Source organism: Haematobia irritans, chromosome 1 (genome assembly GCF_050003625.1).
Source record: "Haematobia irritans isolate KBUSLIRL chromosome 1, ASM5000362v1, whole genome shotgun sequence".
In the NCBI taxonomy this organism is placed as follows: Eukaryota; Metazoa; Arthropoda; class Insecta; order Diptera; family Muscidae; genus Haematobia; species Haematobia irritans.
Genome location: NC_134397.1, coordinates 206,694,449 through 206,720,230, shown reverse-complemented (window position 1 = coordinate 206,720,230; position 25,782 = coordinate 206,694,449). Strand labels below are relative to the sequence as shown.

Genomic DNA, 25,782 nt, shown 5'->3' with positions numbered 1-25,782 from the left:
ATTTCAAGATATAGAATTCCGGTATTTTTTCGGGATCCTTTAAATGCATCGCCAAAAATTGTTGTATTAAACCAATTTAGTTTAATTACATTTTTTAACAAAAAAAAAGAACATAAAAGTAAATTAAAAAGCAATTTCAAATTGTCACGATATTTTTCGTGAATCACGACATTTTCGTGCGTGAGTGTCCGGCGAGAACACATTTCCTTTTCGTGAGTGTGCGTGAGCGTGAATCCTACCAAACAATATCGTGCGTGAGTGTGCCTGAGTAAGACCTTTCCGTCGTGAGTGCGCGTGAGTAAACTATTACTCACGTGCGCTCCTCTAGTATGAAGGGCCATTGGCACTGAATGAAGACCCCATTTTATTAATAAATAATGCTAAAAGCCACAAATTTAACAAATTGGAATTATTTTTCGGGATCCCGAAAAATCCCGGAATTCAAAATAAAAAATCCCGGGATTCGGGATTAATCCCGTCCCGAAATCTCGGGTGACAGCCCTACTCTGTACCAAATTTCATCAATATCGGTTAAATAATTGCGACTGTAATCATACGGACAACAAATATATGGACGGGCGGACAACACCAAGTGATTCTGAGTCGATCGGTATATATTTTATGGGGTCTAAATTCAATATTTCTGGTAGGCACATTTTTGGGCAGATCAAAGTTATTCTACCCTAACCAATATATGGTTTAAGCTTTAATTAATTGCATCAATTGATTTCGTGATTGCAACCAAAACATATTTAAAAAAAAGTCAAGCATCGAAAACTTCCGTTCGAATAACCAAAAATGATGGTTCATATTTATTTGTGACAAAAAGTAATACAAAATTTTTCCCAATTCATATTCAATCAATGAATTAATAATAAACATTAATAACTTATATAAAATCTTCTTCTTCATTTATTTGCAGATTTAATTGATAAACGAAACCAAAATGCATAATTCATCAAATAATAATAATGCACTCAATAATAATAATGGTAATAACAATTTAAAAAGTTGTTATTACTACAACGACAATAATGTAAATAATCCAAATGCTGGTGGCATTGGCCACAACAACAACAGTATGATGCCTCAACAATTGTTGTTGCAACAACAACAACAACAGCAGCAGCATCAATTGCGTGTTAATAATTGGGTGCAAGATACAACACGTGCTCAATGTACACAGCAACAGTTGTTACAGCAACAGCAACAATTCCTGCAACAACAACAACAGCAACAACAATTTCATAATTATTCTCAGCAACAACAACAAACACCTCAAATATCACCAGCCTCAACAACGATCTCCTTACCTCCGATGAATTTCTATGGGAATCATCAACATCAACAGCAACGCCTACCACAATCGCAACAACAGCAACAGCAATCCCAAACGCCAATACCCCCGCATCATCAGCAACAACAGCAATCGCATACACAATTGCCACAATGTATGCAGCAGCAACAACAACAACAGCATGTACAAGCACCAAATCTTAAAATTTTGCATCAAACTCAATCGCCAACACACCAACAAATTTTAACACCCGCCCATTCACCGGTCAGCACAAATATCCGCCAACCAACGTCCACGTCTTCCATATCATCTTCCCAACAACAACATCCCCGTCTACAACAACAACAACCGATCATCACAACACATCATCTACAACAACAACAGCATCATCATCAAATGCTAAGACAACATCAGAGTAGGGTAAGTGTTTCATGAAAATATTTGCAAGATTTTTGGGGGATCTCTTCGGTTGAAATTTATTGAGAATATTTTTTGAGAACTCTCTGAATATGCAAACGATTAATCTCTGCAATCTGTACTGTTATAGGGTTATTAACATCATTATTTTCTCCTTACCAACTGTTTGGGGGAGAGCTTTTGGATGACCAATTTCTCAAATAATTTGCCCATAGCTTTTTTGGGGGATGCTCTCACGCACATCCATACACAAATGCTTGTAATGACAATGCCAAGTATTTGTTCATCATTATTAACAGAATTCGTCGCTTGTGTTCGCAATTCTTCGTGTGTGTTTGCCTTAGTTCGATGGGTTCGTGTTGTTCGTTTGCCGTCTTCTGATTTGTTGCATTTGCATTCTGCATATTTCACAATAGAAGAGGTGGAGTCATCTACCAAAGCTGGGTGTGCGTGTGTGTGTGTGAGCATGTATTTGTGTGCAACATCATTTCATCTTTGTTTAGGCTTTGATGTTGAGGTGTCGTCGTTATTGTCATTCATATATTTGAAATGTTTTGCATTTTTCTTGTCACTAATCTTGTTCTTTGTCCATTTTTCATCTTGGGAAACAGTGCAGATGAGTACATTAGAGTGTTTCAAAAGAAGAGAGAGCAAGAGACCAAATTCACATTTAAAATAGGACAGATTTTGTAAAAATACTACAAAATTCAAATAATGATGGTTTATATCAAGATCATGTTATCTTTTAAATTTAAAAGCTATTCGAATAACCAATGTGTCATTTATATTAGCAGCAATTACAGGGTGGTTAATTTGTAATGTAACAAGGTTATATATATTTTTAAATTTTATTCTTCAAAAGCTAACAACTTTGGAAATAACATCAAATTTCAGAATCAGTTCAGATTTGTTAGAATTTACAGATTTATGGCTTTTAAACGGCCGAAAAACTTTTCACACGCTGCATGAATGAGGCTCTGCGGTATTATGGACAATTTTGGTATTTTTAATGCTTATCTCGGGAGCCACCGTGATGCAATGGTTAGCATGCCCGCCTTGCATACACAAGGTCGTGGGTTCGATTCCTGCTTCGACCGAACACCAAAAAGTTTTTCAGCGGTGGATTATCCCACCTCAGTTATGCAGGTGACATTTCTGAGTGTTTCAAAGCTTCTCTAAGTGGTTTCACTGCAATGTGGAACGCCGTTCGGAAAAAGGAGGTCCCTTGTCATTGAGCTTAACATGGAATCGGGCAACACTCAGTGATGAGAGAAAACTTCACCACTGTGGTATCCCAATGGACTGAAAAGTCTAATGGCGATTTCGATTGGGAAAAAAGGTGCAACATTCTCGAAATTGATTGCCACATATGAAGGACACTGTCATAGATTTTGGATCCTGTATCCCTCAAAATGTTATGAATTAATAATAACTTTGGAATGACACTATCATTTGGGCGAAAATACAATGAGGGAAAAAGTAGTGTAACACCAAGGCAACATATATTTTGCGAAACGAAAACGCCCTAAGTGAGCCTGATACATCGGGCTGCCACCTAACCTAACCTTTAATGCTTATCTTATTCTCCAAAATGCTCCAGCTGCAAAAGTCCGGAGATTTGGGGTACCATTGTGTGGCAGAAAGGAAGTGAGGGGCCTCCTAGTTGGGATGTCCATGATCTGCTGCCGGAATTTCTGCCCAGGGCTTTAATACTGTCTTTAAGATATTTTACAGATAATACTCGGCATTTATTTTGGTCGATGAATACGAGCTTGACCGATGGTTGCCACTCGTGGCAAAAATAATATAAGAAAATTTTACCACAAATCTACCAAATTAAAAAATCTGAAATAAATTTGGCAAACATACTTTTCCTCTATTTGTTGTAGTTTAGTCAAGCTGAAATCAAAACAATAATCAAATTTTAATTGTTATAGAACATTTTGTCAAAATTTGATTTCTGTAGAAAATTTTGTAAAAATTTAATTTCTATAGAATATTTAGTCCAAAGTTTATTTCTATAGAAAATTTTGTCACAATTTTATTTCAATATAAAATATTTGTCAATTTTTTTTCTATTGAAAATTTTGTCAAAATTTTATTTCTATAGAAAATTAGTCAACATTTTTTTTCAAGAAAATTTTGTGAAATTTTTATTTCTATAGAAAATTTTGTCAAAATTTAATTTCTATAGAAAATTTTGTGAAACTTTTATTTCTATAGAAACTTTTGTCAAACTTTTATTTCTATAGCAAATTTGGTCACAATTTTATTTCTATAGAAAATTTTGTCAAAATTTTATTTCTATAGAAAATTTTTTCAAAATTTTATTTCTATAGAAAATTTTGTCAAAATTTTATTTCTATAGAAAATTTTGTCAAATTTTTTTTTCTATAGAAAATGTTGTCAAAATTTTATTTCTATAGAAAATTTTGTCAAAATTTTATTTCTATAGAAAATTTTGTCAAAATTTTATTTCTATAGAAAATTTTGTCAAAATTTTATTTCTATAGAAAATGTTGTCAACATTTTATTTCTATAGAATATTTTGTAAAAATTTTATTTCTATAGAAAATTTTGTAAACATTTTATTTCTATAGAAAATTTTGTCAAAATTTTATTTCTATAGAAAATTTTTTCAAAATGTTATTTCTATAGAAAATTTTGTCAAAATTTTATTTTTTATAGAAAATTTTGTCAAATTTTTTTTCTATAGAAAATGTTGTCAAAATTTTATTTCTATAGAAAATTTTGTCAAAATTTTATTTCTATAGAAAATTTTGTCAAAATTTTATTTTTATAGAAAATTTTGTCAAAATTTTATTTTTATAGAAAATTTTGTCAAAATTTTATTTTCATAGAAAATTTTGTCAACATTTTATTTCTATAGAATATTTTGTAAAAATTTTATTTCTATAGAAAATTTTGTAAACATTTTATTTCTATAGAAAATTTTGTCAAAATTTTATTTCTATAGAAAATTTTGTCAAAATTTTATTTCTATAGAAAATTTAGTCAAAATTTTATTTCTATAGAAAATTTTGTCAAAATTTTATTTCTATAGAAAATTTTGTCAAAATTTTATTTCTATAGAAAATTTTGTCAAAATTTTATTTCTACAGAAAATTTTGTCAAACGTTTATTTCTATAGAAAATGTTGTCAAAATTTTATTTCTAAGAAAATTTTGTCAAAATTTTATTTCTATTTAACATTTTATCAAAATTGTATTTCTATAGAAAATTTTCTTAAATTTTTATATCTATAGAAAATCTTTAAAAATTTGTTTGTACAAACAATTTTCTCAAAATGTTATGTTTATTTTTTTTAGAAAACTTTGTCAAAATGTTATTTCTATAGTAAGTTTGGTCAACATTTTATTTCTGTGGAACATTTTGTCAAAATTTTATTTCTATGGAAAATTTTGTCAAAATTTAATTTCTATAGAAAATGTAGAAAGTTTTGTCAAAATTTTATTTCTATAGAAAATTTTGTCAACATTTTATTTCTATAGAAAATTTTATTTCTATAGAAAGTCTTTGTCAAACTTTTATTTTTAAAGAAAATTTTGTTAAAATTTTTATTTCTATAAAAAAATCATGTCAAAACTTTTTTTTCTATAGGAAATTTAGTCAAAATTTTATTTCTATAAAAAATTTTGTCAAAATTTTATTTCTATAGAAAATTTTGTCAAAATTTTTGTTCAATATATTAAAGATAGTATATAAGTTGTTACCTCTATCTTGGGAATATGAAATGGTTCTAATTCGGTAACTATTCCAAATTTGATGCCCAAAAGCAATACTTCTGTTGGGCTTGTTTTCAGATACTTCATTATTATTATACCTACCTAGTGATTAAGGGTATAAATAGTAGACCATACTAGTTTTAAACGCAGTCAAACGTTTGTATTCTAATATCAGCGTCAAAATGTTTCACCATAATTTCGTATCACACATACGTCTTTACAATTATTTCTAAGACTTTTAACATGATTACCCATTTTAATTTAAATACATTATCCCTTCGCGTGAAAGGGATACTCTAATATGTACAAGCAAAACAATTTTTCAATCAATGTGAAGTGTCATGTAAGTGTTTCGTATTTATAAGTACAGAACATCTGGCTATGCCACCCAAGCAGTACGGCCTTCCCAGCACAACGCACACACATTATTAGTCACAATTCCTTTAGCTTTTCAAAACGTTTAGAGGAGATGTTAGAATGTATTTTTTTTATAAACCATAATATGCTAGCATTAATCTCTGCGGGTAATCTGAATGTTTTTCAAGCATGATCATCGCCAGCAACACCATGAAATTTATTGTTTTGAAATCGTTTCACAAATTCTAATGCTACTTGTCACATTTTGCAAATCTGACATGTTCTGGTAATTATAAATATTTCTTTGATGAGGGAATAATTTTCATATATACAGTCGAATAAAAATGAGACGTTTTTCAGAAGATTTCTTACAGCTTTATACCCTACGGTGAACTACAGAAATATATTTTTGTCATTAATTTTGGGTTAATTTTCATATTTATACAAACAAAAAAAATAAAATTTTTTTGTCGTTTTTAACAAATTTTAAAGCAGATGCATATGTTACTGTCACAATTGATTAATGTTTTAAATTGTTAAAATATGCCAAAGCATTTTTATGTGATATATTAGGGATTTGATATTTTTAAATTCTTGTGCAGATTTAAGTGGTGAATAATGTTAAAATAAATTTATTTAGTTTTATTAAAAAAAATATTCTCCCTTTTCATGGAAAGAATATTTAGGAAAGTTTAAATAAATTAAAGTAAATATTACAATAATTCAATTTAAATTTAATTTAATGCATAAGATCACCGATTCCCCACAAAAAATATATAATATACAAAATGGTAAATAAAGAACATCAGAATACCGCATTTTTTTTCCAAAAATAAAATATTTTTTCTTTTGAATTTTTGGTCAAAATTTGATTTTTAATTTTGACTGCAGATTACTCAGAAGTACAACATATTTTCCAAAAAAAAACATATTTTTAGAAATAGAGTTATGATATATATTAAATACAATAAACTTGATTTAATAGAATTCGGACAAAATTTAAAGAAGTAAGAATTTTTTTCTGCGTTTATCTTAAAAGATACAGGGCACATTTAAGGGTTCATTAAGTTAAAATAAATCAAGCTAACTAAGTTACTAACTAAGGTAAGCTAAATTTAATTAAATTAAATTACAATTAATATTTATCTATTATTTAATCTAATTTAATTTAATTTTAATTAAATTTGTATTTCCCAATATGTAGATTTATCTACGAACACTTTTATTCGCAATTCGGTGGAGCATGGCGTATACGTTACAAGGACAAGGATGTTAGTAATACGCCCTACAGTACGTCACTCCATTTACATGGTAACCAATAAACGCAGGCTTTGAGCTCGTTTTTCTATATGTGTCACCTGCTTTTTCATCATATTTTCAAATCTTTAGTTATTTGATTTTCACTACAGAGGAGATTTGATAAAATACATTAAATATAACGATTTATGGAACGATACACGAACATTTTTTTAAGCGGTTCAGGATTTCCGAACCCAATAAGGGGTTGTCGAACAAGTCTTGTTATGTAAAAATCTTGCAGTCACCAAATAAGAAAAATCATCTTAAGTTTTGAGACCCATTTCTAGGTCGACGGTTAGGTTAGGTTAGGTGGCAGCCCGATGTATCAGGCTCTCTTAGACTATTCAGTCCATTGTGATACCACATTGGTGAACTTCTCTCTTATCACTGAGTGCTGCCCGATTTTATGTTAAGCTCTATGACAAGGGACCTCCTTTTTATAGCCGAGTCCGAAACCACTTAGAGAAGCTTTGAAACCTTCAGAAATGCCACCAGCATTACTGAGGTGGGATAATCCACCGCTGAAAAACTTTTTGTGTTCGGTCGAAGCAGGAATCGAACTCACGACCTTGTGTATGCAAGGCGGGCATGCTAACCATTGCACCACGGGGGCTCCCACGTCGGCGGTTACATCAACAAATAAAATTTTCGCACCTGGAAACCCCAAGAGTTATTTTTGGGAAGCCTCCTTTTTGGATGGTTCCACCTTACTTCTTACGAAAATGAAGTTGGATCAACAGTTACGATGAGTGAGAAGATTAACGATTGTTATTGTCGGATTTGGATCTAAACAACGTTCAGATCAATAATAATGGGAGAAGTAGCCCTTTCTATTAATCAGTTCTAGTGTGAAGCAGGATGGAGCAACTCCAACCAACAGAAAATACACAGAAAAAATGTAACCAAAATATTTCCAACTAAAAATTGATTAAAATTGACTATTTGGGCAAAGCCCTATATACTGCAAGATGTTTGGATGGACGCACGTTTCGGAATTACCACATTCCTAATCAGCATCCTCTAATTGCAGCAAAACTATCAACCCAATAAATTTGACAAACATTCTTTTCCTCTGCTGACCACTAAGCTACAAGATTAGCTTAGTGGTTGGTTTTTAAGCTGAGATCAAAACAACAAATATGATTGAAGTACAAACCAACAATAACAAAACAAACCGAATGAAATAAAATGTTGACAAAATTTCTATAAAAATAAAATGTTGACAAAAATTTATATAGAAATAAGATTTTAACCAAAATTTTCTACAGAAATAAAATTTTGACAAATTTTTCAATAGAAATAACATTTTTAAAAATTTTTCTCTAGAAATAAAATTTTGATAAATTTTTCTATAAAAAATCAAATATTGACAAAATTTTCTATAGAAATAAAATTTTGACAAATTTTTCTATAGAAATAAAATTTTGACAAAATTTTCTATAAAGGGTGATACGGTCAAAATTTGGTCAAGGGAAAACGCGTGTAAATCGGTGAAATCGTTTATTTAAAAAATCAAATTAAATTTATTTTTCAAGTTGAATTAGTATAAAATTCAGGAAAAATATTCACTTAGGCTTTCGCTTTTCCAAATCCGAATTGCCGGGCCTCACGCTTGACACCTGCCATCAGATTTTGTACAGCCACCTTGTCCACCTTCTTCGCCGCAGAAAGCCAGTTTGCCTTGAACTGCTGCTCGTCCTTAGCAGTTTTTTTGATCTTCTTTAGGTTCCGCTTGACAATAGCCCAGTATTTCTCAATTGGGCGGAGCTCTGGCGTGTAGGGAGGGTTCTTGTCCTTGGGAACCACCTGTACGTTGTTGGCGGCGTACCACTCCATGGCCTTTTTACGGTAATGGCAAGATGCCAAATCCGACCAAAACAGTACGGAACAACCGTGTTTCTTCAGGAAAGGCAGCAGACGTCTATTCAAACACTCTTTCACGTAAATTTCTTGGTTGACAGTCCCGGAAGCTATGAAAATGCCGCTTTTCAAGCCACAGGTACAGATGGCTTGCCAAACCAGATATTTCTTTGCGAACTTTGACAGTTTTATGTGCTTGAAAATATCTGCTACCTTTCCCCTTCCTTTTGCCGTATAAAACTCCTGTCCCGGAAGCTGCTCGTAGTCGACTTTGACGTAGGTTTCGTCGTCCATTACCACGCAGTCAAAATTCGTCAGCATCGTCGTATACAGCCTCCGGGATCGCGCTTTGGCCGTCGTATTTTGTTTATCATCGCGATTTGGAGTCACTACCTTCTTGTAAGTCGATAGTCCGGCTCGTTTTTTGGCTCAATGTACGGTTGTAGACGATACACCCAGCTTATTTGCGGCATCTCGGAGAGAGAGGTTAGGGTTTCGCTTGAAACTACCGGCAACTCTCTTTGTCGTCTCAGCGGCTCCCGTTTTTCGATTTCCCCCCGATCCAGACTTCCTGGCTGTCGACAAACGTTCCCCAAACACTTTAATTACATTTGTAACGATTGATTTGGCAACTTTTAGCGATTTTGCCAGCTTTGCGTGCGAGTAGTTCGGATTTTCGCGATGCGCGAGCAAAATTTTGATACGCTGATCTTCTTGCTTGGACGGCATTTTGACAACTGAAGAGTGAATTCCAAAATCAAAATAGGAGCAAGATTCTACACACACACACCTTCAAAATGAGGGGTGTTACGGTTTTTTAAATGCAAAATTGAAAGAAATACGTCAAGTTTATATTGACCAAATTTTGACCGTATCATCCTTTAGAAATAAAATTTTGACAAAATTTTCTATAGAAATAAAATTTTTACAAGATTTTCTATAGAAATAAAATTTTGACAAAATTTTCTATAAAAATAAAATTTTGACAAAATTTTCTAGAGAAATAAAATTTTGACAAAATTTTCTATAGAAATAACATTTTGACAAAATTTTCTATAGAAATAACATTTTGACAAAATTTCTATATAGAAATAAAATTTTGACAAAATTTTATATAGAAATAAAGTTTTAACCAAAATTTTCTGTAGAAATAAAATTTTGACAAAACTATATATACAAAAAAAGTTAAAAAAATTTATATAGAAATACAATTGTGATAAATTTTTCTATAGAAAAACATTTTTAAAAAATTTTCTATAAAAATAAAATTTTGACAAGATTTTCTATCGAAATAAAATTTTGACAAAATTTTCTATAGAAATAAAATTTTCACAAAATTTTCTATAGAAATAAAATGTTGACAAAATTTTCTGTAGAAATAAAGTTTTAACCAAAATTTTCTATAGAAATAAAATTTTGACAAAACTATATATACAAAAAAAGTTAAAAAAAATTATATAGAAATACAATTGTGATAAATTTTTCTATAGAAATAACATTTTTAAAAAATTTTCTATAGAAATAAAATTTTGACAAGATTTTCTATAGAAATAAAATTTTGACAAGATTTTCTATCAAAATAAAATTTTGACAAAATTTTCTATAGAAATAAAATGTTGACACAATTTTCTTAGATAAAAAATTTTGATAAAATTTTCTATAGAAATAAAATTTTGACAATATTTTCTAAAGAAATAAAATTTTGACAAAATGTTCTATAGAAATAAAATTTTGACAAAATTTTATATAGAAATAAAATTTTAACCACAATTTTCTATAGAAATAAAATTTTGACATAATTTTCTAGAGAAATAAAATTTTGACAAAATTTTCTATAGAAATAACATTTTGACAAAATTTTCTATAGAAATAACATTTTGACAAAATTTTCTATAGAAATAACATTTTGACAAAATTTTCTAGAGAAATAAAATTTTGAAAAAATTTTCTATAGAAATAACATTTTGACAAAATTTCTATATAGAAATAAAATTTTGACAAAATTTTATAAGAAATAAAGTTTTAACCAAAATTTTCTATAGAAATAAAATTTTGACAAAACTATATATACAAAAAAAGTTTAAAAAAATTATATAGAAATACAATTGTGATAAATTTTTCTATAGAAATAACATTTTTAAAAAATTTTCTATAGAAATAAAATTTTGACAAGATTTTCTATAGAAATAAAATTTTGACAAGATTTTCTATCGAAATAAAATTTTGACAAAATTTTCTATAGAAATAAAATTTTGACAAAATTTTCTATAGAAATAAAATGTTGACAAAATTTTCTGTAGAAAAACGTTTTGACAAGATTTTCTATAGAAATAAAATGTTGACACAATTTTCTTATATAAAAAATTTTGATAAAATTTTCTATAGAAATAAAATTTTGACAATATTTTCTAAAGAAATAAAATTTTGACAAAATTTCTATATAAAAATAAAATTTTGACAAAATTTTATATAGAAATAAAATTTTAACCACAATTTTCTATAGAAATAAAATTTTGATAAATTTTTCTATAGAAATGACATTTTTAAAAAATTTTCTATAGAAACAAAATGTTGACAAAATTTTCTATAGAAATACAATTTTGACAAAATTTTCTATAGAAATAAAATTTTGACAAAATTTTCTATAGAAATAAAATTTTGACAAAATTTTCTATAGAAATAAAATTTTGACTAAATTTTATATAGACAAAATTTTATATAGAAATAAAATTTTAACCACAATTTTCTATAGAAATAAAATTTTGACAAAATTTTCTAGAGAAATAAAATTTTGACAAAATTTTCTATAGAAATAACATTTTGACAAAATTTTCTATAGAAATAACATTTTGACAAAATTTTCTAGAGAAATAAAATTTTGAAAAAATTTTCTATAGAAATAACATTTTGACAAAATTTCTATATAGAAATAAAATTTTGACAAAATTTTATATAGAAATAAAGTTTTAACCAAAATTTTCTATAGAAATAAAATTTTGACAAAACTATATATACAAAAAAAGTTTAAAAAATTTATATAGAAATACAATTGTGATAAATTTTTCTATAGAAATAACATTTTTAAAAAATTTTCTATAGAAATAAAATTTTGACAAGATTTTCTATAGAAATAAAATTTTGACAAGATTTTCTATCGAAATAAAATTTTGACAAAATTTTCTATAGAAATAAAATTTTGACAAAATTTTCTATAGAAATAAAATGTTGACAAAATTTTCTGTAGAAAAACGTTTTGACAAGATTTTCTATAGAAATAAAATGTTGACACAATTTTCTTAGATAAATGCAAAATTGAAAGAAATACGTCAAGTTTATATTGACCAAATTTTGACCGTATCATCCTTTAGAAATAAAATTTTGACAAAATTTTCTATAGAAATAAAATTTTTACAAGATTTTCTATAGAAATAAAATTTTGACAAAATTTTCTATAAAAATAAAATTTTGACAAAATTTTCTAGAGAAATAAAATTTTGACAAAATTTTCTATAGAAATAACATTTTGACAAAATTTTCTATAGAAATAACATTTTGACAAAATTTCTATATAGAAATAAAATTTTGACAAAATTTTATATAGAAATAAAGTTTTAACCAAAATTTTCTGTAGAAATAAAATTTTGACAAAACTATATATACAAAAAAAGTTAAAAAAATTTATATAGAAATACAATTGTGATAAATTTTTCTATAGAAAAACATTTTTAAAAAATTTTCTATAAAAATAAAATTTTGACAAGATTTTCTATCGAAATAAAATTTTGACAAAATTTTCTATAGAAATAAAATTTTCACAAAATTTTCTATAGAAATAAAATGTTGAAAAAATTTTCTGTAGAAAAACGTTTTGACAAGATTTTCTATAGAAATAAAATGTTGACACAATTTTCTTAGATAAAAAATTTTGATAAAATTTTCTATAGAAATAAAATTTTGACAATATTTTCTAACGAAATAAAATTTTGACAAAATTTCTATATAAAAATAAAATTTTGACAAAATTTTATATAGAAATAAAGTTTTAACCAAAATTTTCTATAGAAATAAAATTTTGACAAGATTTTCTATAGAAATAAAATTTTGACAAGATTTTCTATCAAAATAAAATTTTGACAAAATTTTCTATAGAAATAAAATTTTGACAAAATTTTCTATAGAAATAAAATGTTGACAAAATTTTCTGTAGAAAAACGTTTTGACAAGATTTTCTATAGAAATAAAATGTTGACACAATTTTCTTTGATAAAAAATTTTGATAAAATTTTCTATAGAAATAAAATTTTGACAATATTTTCTAAAGAAATAAAATTTTGACAAAATGTTCTATAGAAATAAAATTTTGACAAAATTTTATATAGAAATAAAATTTTAACCACAATTTTCTATAGAAATAAAATTTTGACATAATTTTCTAGAGAAATAAAATTTTGACAAAATTTTCTATAGAAATAACATTTTGACAACATTTTCTATAGAAATAACATTTTGACAAAATTTTCTATAGAAATAACATTTTGACAAAATTTTCTAGAGAAATAAAATTTTGAAAAAATTTTCTATAGAAATAACATTTTGACAAAACTATATATACAAAAAAAGTTTAAAAAATTTATACAGAAATACAATTGTGATAAATTTTTCTATAGAAATAACATTTTTAAAAAATTTTCTATAGAAATAAAATTTTGACAAGATTTTCTATAGAAATAAAATTTTGACAAGATTTTCTATCGAAATAAAATTTTGACAAAATTTTCTATAGAAATAAAATTTTGACAAAATTTTCTATAGAAATAAAATGTTGACAAAATTTTCTGTAGAAAAACGTTTTGACAAGATTTTCTATAGAAATAAAATGTTGACACAATTTTCTTAGATAAAAAATTTTGATAAAATTTTCTATAGAAATAAAATTTTGACAATATTTTCTAAAGAAATAAAATTTTGACAAAATTTCTATATAAAAATAAAGTTTTGACAAAATTTTATATAGAAATAAAATTTTAACCACAATTTTCTATAGAAATAAAATTTTGATAAATTTTTCTATAGAAATGACATTTTTAAAAAATTTTCTATAGAAACAAAATGTTGACAAAATTTTCTATAGAAATACAATTTTGACAAAATTTTCTATAGAAATAAAATTTTGACAAAATTTTCTATAGAAATAAAATTTTGACAAAATTTTCTATAGAAATAAAATTTTGACTAAATTTTATATAGACAAAATTTTATATAGAAATAAAATTTTAACCACAATTTTCTATAGAAATAAAATTTTGACAAAATTTTCTAGAGAAATAAAATTTTGACAAAATTTTCTATAGAAATAACATTTTGACAAAATTTTCTATAGAAATAACATTTTGACAAAATTTTCTAGAGAAATAAAATTTTGAAAAAATTTTCTATAGAAATAACATTTTGACAAAATTTCTATATAGAAATAAAATTTTGACAAAATTTTATATAGAAATAAAGTTTTAACCAAAATTTTCTATAGAAATAAAATTTTGACAAAACTATATATACAAAAAAAGTTTAAAAAATTTATATAGAAATACAATTGTGATAAATTTTTCTATAGAAATAACATTTTTAAAAAATTTTCTATAGAAATAAAATTTTGACAAGATTTTCTATAGAAATAAAATTTTGACAAGATTTTCTATCGAAATAAAATTTTGACAAAATTTTCTATAGAAATAAAATTTTGACAAAATTTTCTATAGAAATAAAATGTTGACAAAATTTTCTGTAGAAAAACGTTTTGACAAGATTTTCTATAGAAATAAAATGTTGACACAATTTTCTTAGATAAAAAATTTTGATAAAATTTTCTATAGAAATAAAATTTTGACAATATTTTCTAAAGAAATAAAATTTTGACAAAATTTCTATATAAAAATAAAATTTTGACAAAATTTTATATAGAAATAAAATTTTAACCACAATTTTCTATAGAAATAAAATTTTGATAAATTTTTCTATAGAAATGACATTTTTAAAAAATTTTCTATAGAAATAAAATGTTGACAAAATTTTCTATAGAAATACAATTTTGACAAAATTTTCTATAGAAATACAATTTTGACAAAATTTTCTATAGAAATAAAATTTTGACAAAATTTTCTATAGAAATAAAATTTTGACTAAATTTTCTGTAGAAAAAACGTTTTGACAAAATTTTCTATAGAAATAAAATTTTGACAACATTTTGTATAGAAATAAAATTTTGACAAAATTTTCTATAGAAATAAAATTTTGACAAAATTTTCTATAGAAATAAAATTTTGACAAAATTTTCTATAGAAATAAAATTTTGACAAAATTTTCTATAGAAATAAAATTTTGAAAAAATTTTCTATAGAAATAAAATTTTGACAGTATTTTCTATAGAAATAAAATTTTGACAAAATTTTCTACAGAAATAAAATTTAAAAAAAAATTCTTATATAGAAATAAAACTTTGATAAATGTTTATATATAGAAACAAAATTTTGACAAAATAAATGTTTATATAGAAATAAAATTTTGACAGAAATTTCTATAGAAATAAAATTTTGACAGAAATTTCTATAGAAATGAAATTTTGACAACATTTTCTATAGAAATAAAATTTTGACAGAAATTTCTATAGAAATAAAATTTTGACAAAATTTTCTATAGAGATAAAATGTTGACAAAATTTTCTATAGAAATAAAATTTTGACGAAATTTTCTATAGAAATAAAATTTTGACAAAATTTTCTATAGAAATAAAATTTTGACAAAATTTTCTATAGAAATAAAATTTTGACAGAATTTTCTATAGAAATAAAATTTTGACAAAATTTTCTATAGAAATAAAATTTTGACAAAATTTTCTATAGAAATAAAATTTTGACAAAATTTTCTATAGAAATAAAATTTTGACAAAATGTTCTATAGAAATAAAATTTTGACAAAATTTTCTATAGAAATAAAATTTTAACAAAATTTTCTATAGAAATAAAATTTGACAAAATTTTCTATAGAAATAAAATGTTGACAAAATTTTCTATAGAAATAAAATTTTGACAAAATTTTCTATAGAAATAAAATTTTGACACAATTTTCTATAGGAAAGAAATTTCTCTATAGCAATAAAACTTTAACAAATGTAAAATAATAAAATATTTTTTTCGAAGAAACATTTTTTTCATAATAACCACAAAAATTTTATCAAACACTGATTTTTATTGGGTATTTTTTTGTTAGTAATTTTTTTTTTTAATTTTGGTAGCTTAGTAGCTTAGTAGTGGCAACCGCGCTCTTAGTACCAATATTCTTCGTCTTATTTGAGAAATGATTTAATTAATTTTATTATGTAAATTAATCTATCTTTTTCTGTGCTGATCTTAATGCTATGATTTCGGATTAGTTTGTCATATAACAAAGCATTAAATCATTCATTATCCCATGAACCAAAATGACCCAATCGAATGCCCAATAATAATTTATTATTTTGAATTCATTTCAATGTTCATAAGTCTTTCATCTACACCCTTGTCAAAAATATTTGCCCAACTAAAAATATGTTTCCAATTAAATTATAACAACTGTTTAAGTTCAAATTCGTATGGTCAAAATTTATTCGTTAGATGGGGACTTAAAATATTGTAAAATGATAATTTCCCCCTCGTTAGAAAATGTACCCTAAGCTCTGGATGCAGCTCTGTGCTTTCAGCACAATTCGTTACATTTCTCTAACGAGTCGCGCCATTACCGTCTTGCGGCGTCTAACTTTTATTATTATTGGTTGCTGGATTACGTCCGTCCAACGATTGTTTTGTTAAAAAAGGTAAATAATAATCTCCCAAAAATTCAATAAAATTACGTTTTATTGAAACATCATTGAAAAGAAAAACTAAATCCCTTGTGTTTTTATTTATTTTATTTCTCGGTGCTACGCATTCATTGGTCCAATCGAGCCGGATACTTGCTTACAGCAATTAATAAAGGGTTTTCTTTTTCTTTTCCAAAGGAAAGTGCTGATATTGTGAAGCAACAACAAAAAAGCAGCCAGTTTGCAGCCATATTTGTGGAGAATTTAAATTGAAAATTTATTTAAATAATTATATATCAACACACAGGTGCGTATGTCAGTGTTTTATTAAAATAATTGAGCAAATCGCGAGTGTTTTAAATTTAAACCGCGGTCGTTTTACAACATTGATTCAATTATTTCGTTTTGCCGACGGCAAATTGCATTTCTAAAAACACACATTCGTTGCTACATACGTACGCACATTTCTTTCGTTTGTTTAATTTCGTTTTGTTAAATGATATTCAAGTGAAAGAATAATCAAAATAAAAAGTGAAAAATCTATTGTATATATTGGTGTTGTGTGGTGAATTTAAACGTTGACAGTGCTTATTTACTTCAAAACATTATTTGCAATTACGTTGCCTTTATCTTGAAGTAAATAAAACAATAACAAAATACACGCAGACTCCAAAGGCTCTGTTGGTCGTATTACTATTGTAAACAAACATCAATCGTCACTGCAGTCAACGTTTGAATTACATACCTACGTATGATCAGTGATACACACACGTATATACATACATATTTTTTTTGAGCTGTGTTTCTTTGGTTTATTTGTTAACCCTCACGGGGCCGCGAGTCGTAAATATTTTGAGGAAAATTATAAAAATTTTTGAAATTGAGTTTTTTGGGTTTTCGTGTTGTATGACCCATTAGCGTTACGCGCATTAGTAAAAATTATCGTTTTGGTCACTGTGCACCCTACAGGCGGTCCGGTACGATCGTATAATTTTTATTTTATCGTATATATTACGTATATATATTTTTATTTCTATATTTTTTATTATTTGTGATTTTGAATTTTTTTTGGGGAGATTATCTGGCGTGGAAGTGTAGAGGTGTATTTTACAGTCCGTGCACCCTACATTTGGTCTTACAGACATTTTTTTATAATTTCTTATAATTTGTTGAATTTTTTGATCATCTGGATTTCGTGTGTGAAGTTTTGATACAAATTGGCGGCAGTCAGTATTCTTCGGTACACTGAGCGTAATTTTCGTAAATTCATTCATACACTGAGAGAAATAGTTCGAAGATTTTAGTAGAATTTTGAGATTTTTAGAATTTGACTTGAATAATTTGCCTATTTTTTGTACAAGGGGAAAATATTTTGTGATTCGGTACACTGAACGAAAATTAATTGTTTCTACACTGAGAGGAAAATAGTCCAATATTTTACAAATTGTTTGAAATTTTTGATTTTAAGTTTTGAAGTGGTTGTTTTACGAACAATTGTTTACACTTCAAGAAATTTTGTGGTAATTTTGGTGCAGTGTGAGAATTTATACAGATACACTGAAAGAAAAATTTTGTACATTTTTGTTTTTGCATTTTTGGGCATTTTGTGCAAATTTATTGATTTTTCGGCCAGTTTTCGCTGTCGATAAGTGCGTGTTCACATACTTTACGAGTTTTTGTGAATTTTTGTGACGCTAAATTATTTTCAATATGCCAGTTAATACATTCGCGCGATTCATTAGAGCCGCTGATGCGGTTGTGAAGTTTGGGACACGGGTTAGCTCTTTGAAGGAGGAGAATTTAGATGTTTATTCTCTAAGGGCTCAGGTCGAAGAGGCGAAATCACTATGGGCGAAAGTGAAAGAGAGGTATGAGGAGTGTTTAGACGATCTTCAGGAAGAGTCGGATAAGGGAACGGTAGAATCTGCTGACGGCAAGTATGAGGCAACTTATGATGCCTATATTCGTATTGTTTCCTCTATCGAAAGGAAGATAGACGGTCTAAAAGCCGTTCCTAGGGCGTCAACTCCTATACAGCAGGCCGATGTGGCAGATATTTCTGCTCGTTCTGGTAATGTGGATGTATCGGGAAATTCTCTTTTGTTAGGTGTTGACCATGGTGCGGTCCATAGTTTGGCTTTACCACCATGCGATATTGAGGTTTTCGATGGTGACTTTCAGTCTTGGCCAACATTTCGGGATTTGTTTACTGCTGTTTATGTAAAAAATTCCCGTCTGAGTGATATTGAGCGCTTGTGTCATTTGCTCAAAAAGACTAGTGGCGACGCCCGTGAAGTTGTAAGAAGATTTCCTCTCACTGATAGGAGTTTCGAGTTAGCTTGGAGGACGTTAAAGGAAACTTATGACAACTTGAGAATTTTAGTCAGCAATCAGTTGAAGCTTCTTTTTGACCTTCCGGTCTTAGACACCGAGACAAGTTCTGGGTTGAAGAACTTGCAGCGTGGTATAAATGCATGTATTTCGGCGATGGCTGTGAATAACGTTCCTACGAACGATTGGGATCCGATTTTGATATATTTGTGTGTGCAACGTCTACCGAAGATTAGTGTTACTTTGTGGGAACAGGGTATAAGTGATAAGTCTGCGTTGTCGTCTTGGGTGGACATGGATCGTTTTCTTACGGAAAGGATTCAGACACTCACGTGTCTGCGCGATTTGAAGGGTATCGATGCTTCGAGGAGAACTGATGGCAGGAAACTGCGAACGCATTTTACGAATGCAGCTCCGAAATCTTCGCCATCTAGGTCGCGTAATTCGCAATACACTTCTCATTCTTCTAGAGATTCCGTCGATAAGATGTGTGTTCTTTGTCCACGACAAAGCCATCATCTTCGTGTTTGTCCGAAATTTAGGAATCTTTCTGTGAATGATCGGTTGACTGCTGTGAAACGGTACCGCTGTTGTTTCAATTGTCTATCTCGTAGACATGACGTTAACAACTGTGCTACATCTCGCAGTTGTGAGAAGTGTCAAGGAAGGCATCATACTTTGCTTCATCGCGATTCTTCCCATTCTACGAATGTGGCGACTACGTCTTCGACGGTTTCGGCCGCTCGTCCTACGGATTCTAGCGGTTTGATTGACCCGCAGCCTTCCACTTCGTCTGGAATCGTGTCTGGCACTTCGGCCAGGCAAGTATTTCATGTTTCCCAGAACAGGTCGGTACTATTAGGGACGGCTATGGTGAACATCGTTCATCAGGGTATGACGTACCCAGCTCGGGCTCTTATTGACCCAGCATCGGAAGCCTCCTTTATTACCGAAAAAATGCAAAAGTTGCTTAGGATTTCGATAACGAGTGCGACGTCTTCGATATCGGGCGTGAATCAATCGGTTTCGATAACTTCTCGAGGTATTTGCCCTCTGAGTATAGGGTCACCCATAGATGGATCGGTCTTGGTAGAGGCGACTGCGTTGGTCCTGCCTAGGATTTCTGGGAATTTACCGTCTTTCCAAGTGAGTCGGAATTATATGTCACGTTTGCCGAATTTGCGTTTAGCTGATCCTAATCTGTTCGATAGTCGTCCGGTTGATCTATTGTTGGGGGCAGACGTGTATCCCAGAATTATATTACAGGGGGTTCGGTCTGGTATTTTAGGGTCGTTGATTGCTCAACAGACAGTCTTCGGCTGGCTCATTACTGGTTCAATTCCCACTCCTAATGTGACGGTTTTTTCAACGACTGTTGAATTTATGGAAGAAGATGGTCTTGACAAGACTCTTCTTCGGTTTTGGGAATTAGGGGACTTACCAAGACGGGCAATTTGTTCTCCCGCAGATAAATTTTGTGAGGAAAATTTTAAGAATACCACATATAGGGATTCCGATGGAAGATACGTAGTGACTCTTCCGATAAAACCCGAATTAAAGGGACACGTCTTGCTTGGACATTCGCGGACAAGTTGTTTGAAGCAATTTATTCGTGGTGAGGCTTCGCTTTTACGAAAGCCTGAAACGAAATTAATGTATGACGGGGTGATTAAAGAATATTTGGACTTGCGACATATGAGACCAGTGTCGTCGACTTCTCCTGCAGATCAAACTGTGTGTTATTTGCCACACCACCCGGTAATCAATCCGGACAAATTGACGTCCAAACTTCGAGTTGTCTTTAATGCTTCGCATAAGACCTCAAATGGTAAAAGTCTGAACGACATTCTTTATGTGGGACCCACATTACAATTGGAATTGGTTCATTTGATTTTGAGGTGGAGATTTTTCAAATACGTTTTTAATTGCGACATCACACAGATGTACCGCCAAATTAGGGTAAATTCGGCCCATACTTCTCTGCAGCGAATTGTCTTTAGGGACTCCCCACAAAAAGATGTACAAGACTATGAGCTGCAGACCGTGACATTTGGAGTGAATTGTGCTCCCTATTTAGCCATACGGACGTTATTGCAATTGGCCGATGACTCCGAAGATGAATATCCCCACGCGGCACATATTCTACGAAGGTGCATGTACGTGGATGATGTTTTGACAGGATACCATGACGTGGATACTGCTGTTGAATCTAGGGACCAATTGATTAGAGTACTATCATCGGCAAAGTTCGAACTGAGGAAGTGGACTTCTAATGAGCTAGCCATTTTAGAATCGCTTCCGGCTGACCATTTGGTTGACGCCAAATTACTGGCATTTGTTGAGGCCAGTAGTTCGAAACCGTTGGGCATTAGGTGGAATGCGCAGTTAGACTTGTTTTATTTTGAGATGAAACCGATTGAGCAAAAATCTCGGTTTACGAAGAGAGAGGTTTTATCGGCTATAGCTAGGCTATTTGACCCTGTTGGCTGGCTGGGGCCAGTTATTATAGTGGCGAAGATAATTATGCAACAGGTTTGGTTGGATAAGATAGGATGGGACGAGTCTCTTCCGTTACAAACTGAGCGACAATGGCGAAAGTTTGTCGAGACCTATCAGGATGTGAATCACGTTCGTATTCCTCGATGGGTCAATTACTCCACAGACTGTGAGGTAGAATTACATGTTTTTTCCGACGCCTCGGAAAAAGCATACGCGGGGGTAGTATATGTTCGTGTGGTTACGCCGCAGGGACATATCTTCACCCATTTGCTATCTTGTAAGACTAAGGTAGCCCCCATCAAATCTATATCTTTGCCACGTTTGGAGCTTTGTGGGGCAGTTTTGGCCTCAGAACTTTACAAGTCTATAGCCAGGGAGTTAGATATTGAATTTCGACGTGTTTATTGTTGGACGGATTCTACGATCGTCCGCTCTTGGCTTCGAAAGACGCCATCTACGTGGTCTACTTTCGTTGCGAATCGCGTATGTAGGATTCAGGAGAATACTGGGGGACAGAATTGGTACCATGTTCGTTCTGAGGACAATCCGGCCGACTTGGGAAGTCGCGGAGTGTCGCCTGCAGAGTTGGCAGTTTCAACGCTTTGGTGGCATGGACCAGAGTGGCTGTGCTCAGCTAGTTCTCAGTGGGATATTAGTGATTTGACCCCTCTTGAGACTGACGTTGAGGTACGGGCGGTCAAGACTCACGCATCGTTTTTTACGAACTATGAGGACATTTTAGAGGGATTTTCTTCGTTAGATAGGGCTCTACGAGTCATCGCGTATATATTTAGGTTTTATCAAAGGACCCATTATTCACATGCTAGTCGAAATGTGTATCACGACACGACGTTGACGGCAACCGAATTAAAGGCAGTGAGATTACGTCTAGCTGTTCTTTCTCAAAGGGCTCATTATCCAGATGAGTACGGTTGTTTGATGGAAAAGAAACCGTTAGGTTCCAGGAGTTCGTTGTTGTCATTGAATCCATTCCTGGATGAGGAGGGGGTTATGAGGTTGAATGGTCGTTTGAGTAGGTGTCCTACCCTTTCGTATAGTGAGCGACATCCAATTATAGTGCCGTATAATAGTAGATTCGCTAGGTTACTGGTGAAATATGTTCACGACATATCTATTCACGGAGGAAACCAGTTGGTTCTACGTCTTATTCGGATTGAGTATTGGATTCCTCGTTTAACATCTTTGATTAGATCGACTATTAACCGGTGTAAACGGTGTCTGTTGGATAGGAAGAAGTCTTGTACGCAGATCATGGCGGCTCTCCCACCGGAGAGAACTGTACTTACCAGACCGTTTACTACGACTGGCGTTGATTTTGCGGGGCCTTTCGAAATTAAGTCATTTATAGGGCGCGCATGTAAGATAACAAAGGGTTATGTTTGCGTTTTTGTATGCTTTTCGACGAAGGCCATACACTTGGAAGCCACATCAGACTTGTCTACGACAACATTTCTGGCTGCCTTTCACAGATTTATATCTCGGCGTGGTTGTCCCAAGACCATTTTTTCGGATAATGGTACAAATTTTGTAGGCGCTTCACGCGAAATGGAAAAAGAATTGAGAAGTGTTCTTAAGGAGGGACGTGATAAGGTGTGTTCCGCATACCAGTTTCAGCAGCTTTCCTGGCAGTTTATCCCTGCCGGGGCGCCACATATGGGTGGTCTCTGGGAAGCTGCTGTCAAAAGCTTCAAGACGCATTTTAGGAAACATGCATCTGGATTCAAATATACATTTGAAGAGTTTTCGACTGTTCTTTCGAGAATTGAGGCTTGTTTAAATTCTAGGCCGTTGTGCCCGATGAGTGAAAGTTCTCAAGAGTTGGTGGCACTTACGCCCGGCCATTTTTTGGTAGGATCTCCGATCTTGGCGCCTCCTGAACAGTTAGAGGAGGAATCACCACTTCATTTGGTGCATCGATTTAGGAAAATGAAGGCGCTGTCGCAACAGTTCTGCTTACGGTGGAAAGATGAATATTTGAAAGGCTTACAGAAAAGGTATAAATGGAAATTTCCGCAGCGTGATATCGAAGTAGGGGACTTGGTAGTAATTCGTGATGAACAATTGCCTCCTACATCGTGGAAGTTAGGTCGTGTGGATGACGTCCACCCGGGATCTGACGGTCGCGTTAGAGTTGCTGACGTGAGAACGGCAAACGGTGTTGTAAGACGACCGGTGGTAAAATTGGTCATACTGACCGAATAGTTTTCGATCGATCATATAGTAAGCGTCATCTTTCTTTTCGCAGTACAATGGAAAATATGAGGGAAATTGTTAAGACTCTCCCTGACTACGAGGATGACGTCCCGATGTCCGATGAGGAAAAAGAGATTTTAGAAAATAATGTTGCACCGGTTCTTCGCGAGCCGTTACCAGCCATCGAGCAGGTCCCTGACGTCGGGATGACCCCAGTCGTCGCCTCTTCACAAGGGGTAGTACCGACGCAGAAAGTTGTCCCTCCGTCGGGGGCTGATACGGCTCCCGCTGACGTATCCGCAACCAACGTAGCCAAACCATCGTCATCCCCTACGGGGACTGCCCAAAAGAATTCAGGTGCGAATAAAAGAGTGCACTCGAATGTCTGTGTGTTGTGTAGGCGAAGTCACAATCTCAGGTCGTGTCGCAAATTTTTGAACATGCGTTTGGAGCAACGATTGCGCACTGTAGTGTTGCATCGGGTATGTTCAAACTGTCTGGGCAGGTCTCACATGCGATCGACCTGCAATAGTCGCGAGAGGTGCCGCGAATGTGGAGATAGCCACCATACGCTGCTACATTCATTTGACCAGCAACAACGTCCTTCCGCTCAAACCTTGTCGACGAGAAAGTCCAAGTCAAGTTCGTCCGTTAACTCGTCCGCGTACTGTATCACGAATACCGCTCCCATATCTGGTCCGATGTTGGTTCTACAACCAACCGTCACGCTTGGTCCCACTATAGTCCTCTTGCTTGTCTTGTCCGATCGTCGAATTCCTGTCCGAGCTGTCCTCGACCCGTGTGCGGGGTATAGTATGATTTGTAGTAGTTTAGCTCTCAGCCTACGGCTTGTCTCAGCGATGACGTCGCATGACGCATTTTGTCCGCTTGTTGCTGTCTCCCGACACAATGCAGAAAGTAAATTGGTTTTTTCTGCCCGGGTAACAGACCTGACCCGTGTTGTCACCCCATCGTCGTCGGCTCCAGATACGATACGGGAACATTTCGAGTGTCTCCAGCTGGCCGACCCAAGGTTTTACCGTCCTTCCGGGGTGGGGTTGGTTCTAGGGCCCGATGTCTACGCACGGGTTCTAAAGACACAAATATGTTCGAGTCCTGGATTCCCATTGGCGCAGCTAACGATGTTTGGCTGGATAGTGTCAGGTCAATGCCAACCATAAGTGTCGTAGGTCATCCTGGCCAATAACCCAGACACTTCAGACCCTCCGGGTCAACGGCTCTACGAGCATTTAGTTAAGAATTCATGAAGTTTGAAAAAATTTAAAGAACTAATAAAAAAAAAATTGCTCAATTTGAAAATGATACTGACAACGCATTTTATATTTATTTTGATATCAATATATTGTACATATGTAATATTCTATGAATTAATGAATTTCAATTACAACATAGCTGGATGTTGCAAGGCGGGCGGAATGTTTAAGTTCAAATTCGTATGGTCAAAATTTATTCGTTAGATGGGGACTTAAAATATTGTAAAATGATAATTTCCCCCTCGTTAGAAAATGTACCCTAAGCTCTGGATGCAGCTCTGTGCTTTCAGCACAATTCGTTACATTTCTCTAACGAGTCGCGCCATCACTGTCTTGCGGCGTCTAAGCTTTTGTTATTATTCGTTACTGGATTACGTCCGTCCAACGATTGTTTTGTAAAAGGTAAATTAATCTCCCAAAAAATTCAATAAAATTACGTTTTATTGAAACATTATTGAAAAGAAAAACTAAATCCTTGTGTTTTTATTTATTTTATTTCTCGGTGCTACGCATTCAACAACATTATACAAAATTGTTGCAAACAAAGAAAAACTTTTACAAATTTTTATTATACATTTTTTTGCATTTAATCAAAATTTAAACAAAAAAAAAATGAATTAAAAATAAACCCATTTGCTGGGGCTGCTGCTGTTTTAA

The 25,782-nt window shown here is 31.4% G+C and overlaps 2 protein-coding genes across 3 annotated transcripts in view; both read left to right on the top strand.

The window, feature by feature from the left end:
* The first annotated feature begins 931 nt into the window (after positions 1 to 931).
* kay (transcription factor kayak) overlaps positions 932 to 25,782 on the top strand; it is a 251,579-nt gene continuing 226,728 nt past the window's right edge. The window contains exon 1 of the mRNA XM_075292646.1: positions 932 to 1,717. Coding sequence (XP_075148761.1) covers positions 947 to 1,717 — 771 coding nt within the window. The 5' untranslated portion in view covers positions 932 to 946. The remainder of the gene's footprint in view (positions 1,718 to 25,782) is intronic.
* LOC142222483 (uncharacterized) lies at positions 16,775 to 25,597 on the top strand. 2 transcript variants are annotated; one of them, XM_075292644.1, is made up of 3 exons: positions 16,775 to 16,822; positions 17,006 to 17,114; positions 23,904 to 25,597. In XM_075292644.1, exon 3 carries the CDS (start codon positions 23,908 to 23,910, stop codon positions 25,030 to 25,032), a length of 1,125 nt encoding a protein of 374 aa, XP_075148759.1. In that variant the 5' UTR covers positions 16,775 to 16,822; positions 17,006 to 17,114; positions 23,904 to 23,907; the 3' UTR covers positions 25,033 to 25,597. The 2 variants fall into 2 exon arrangements, with proteins under 2 accessions (XP_075148759.1, XP_075148758.1); XM_075292643.1 differs by having other exon boundaries at positions 16,779 to 17,114.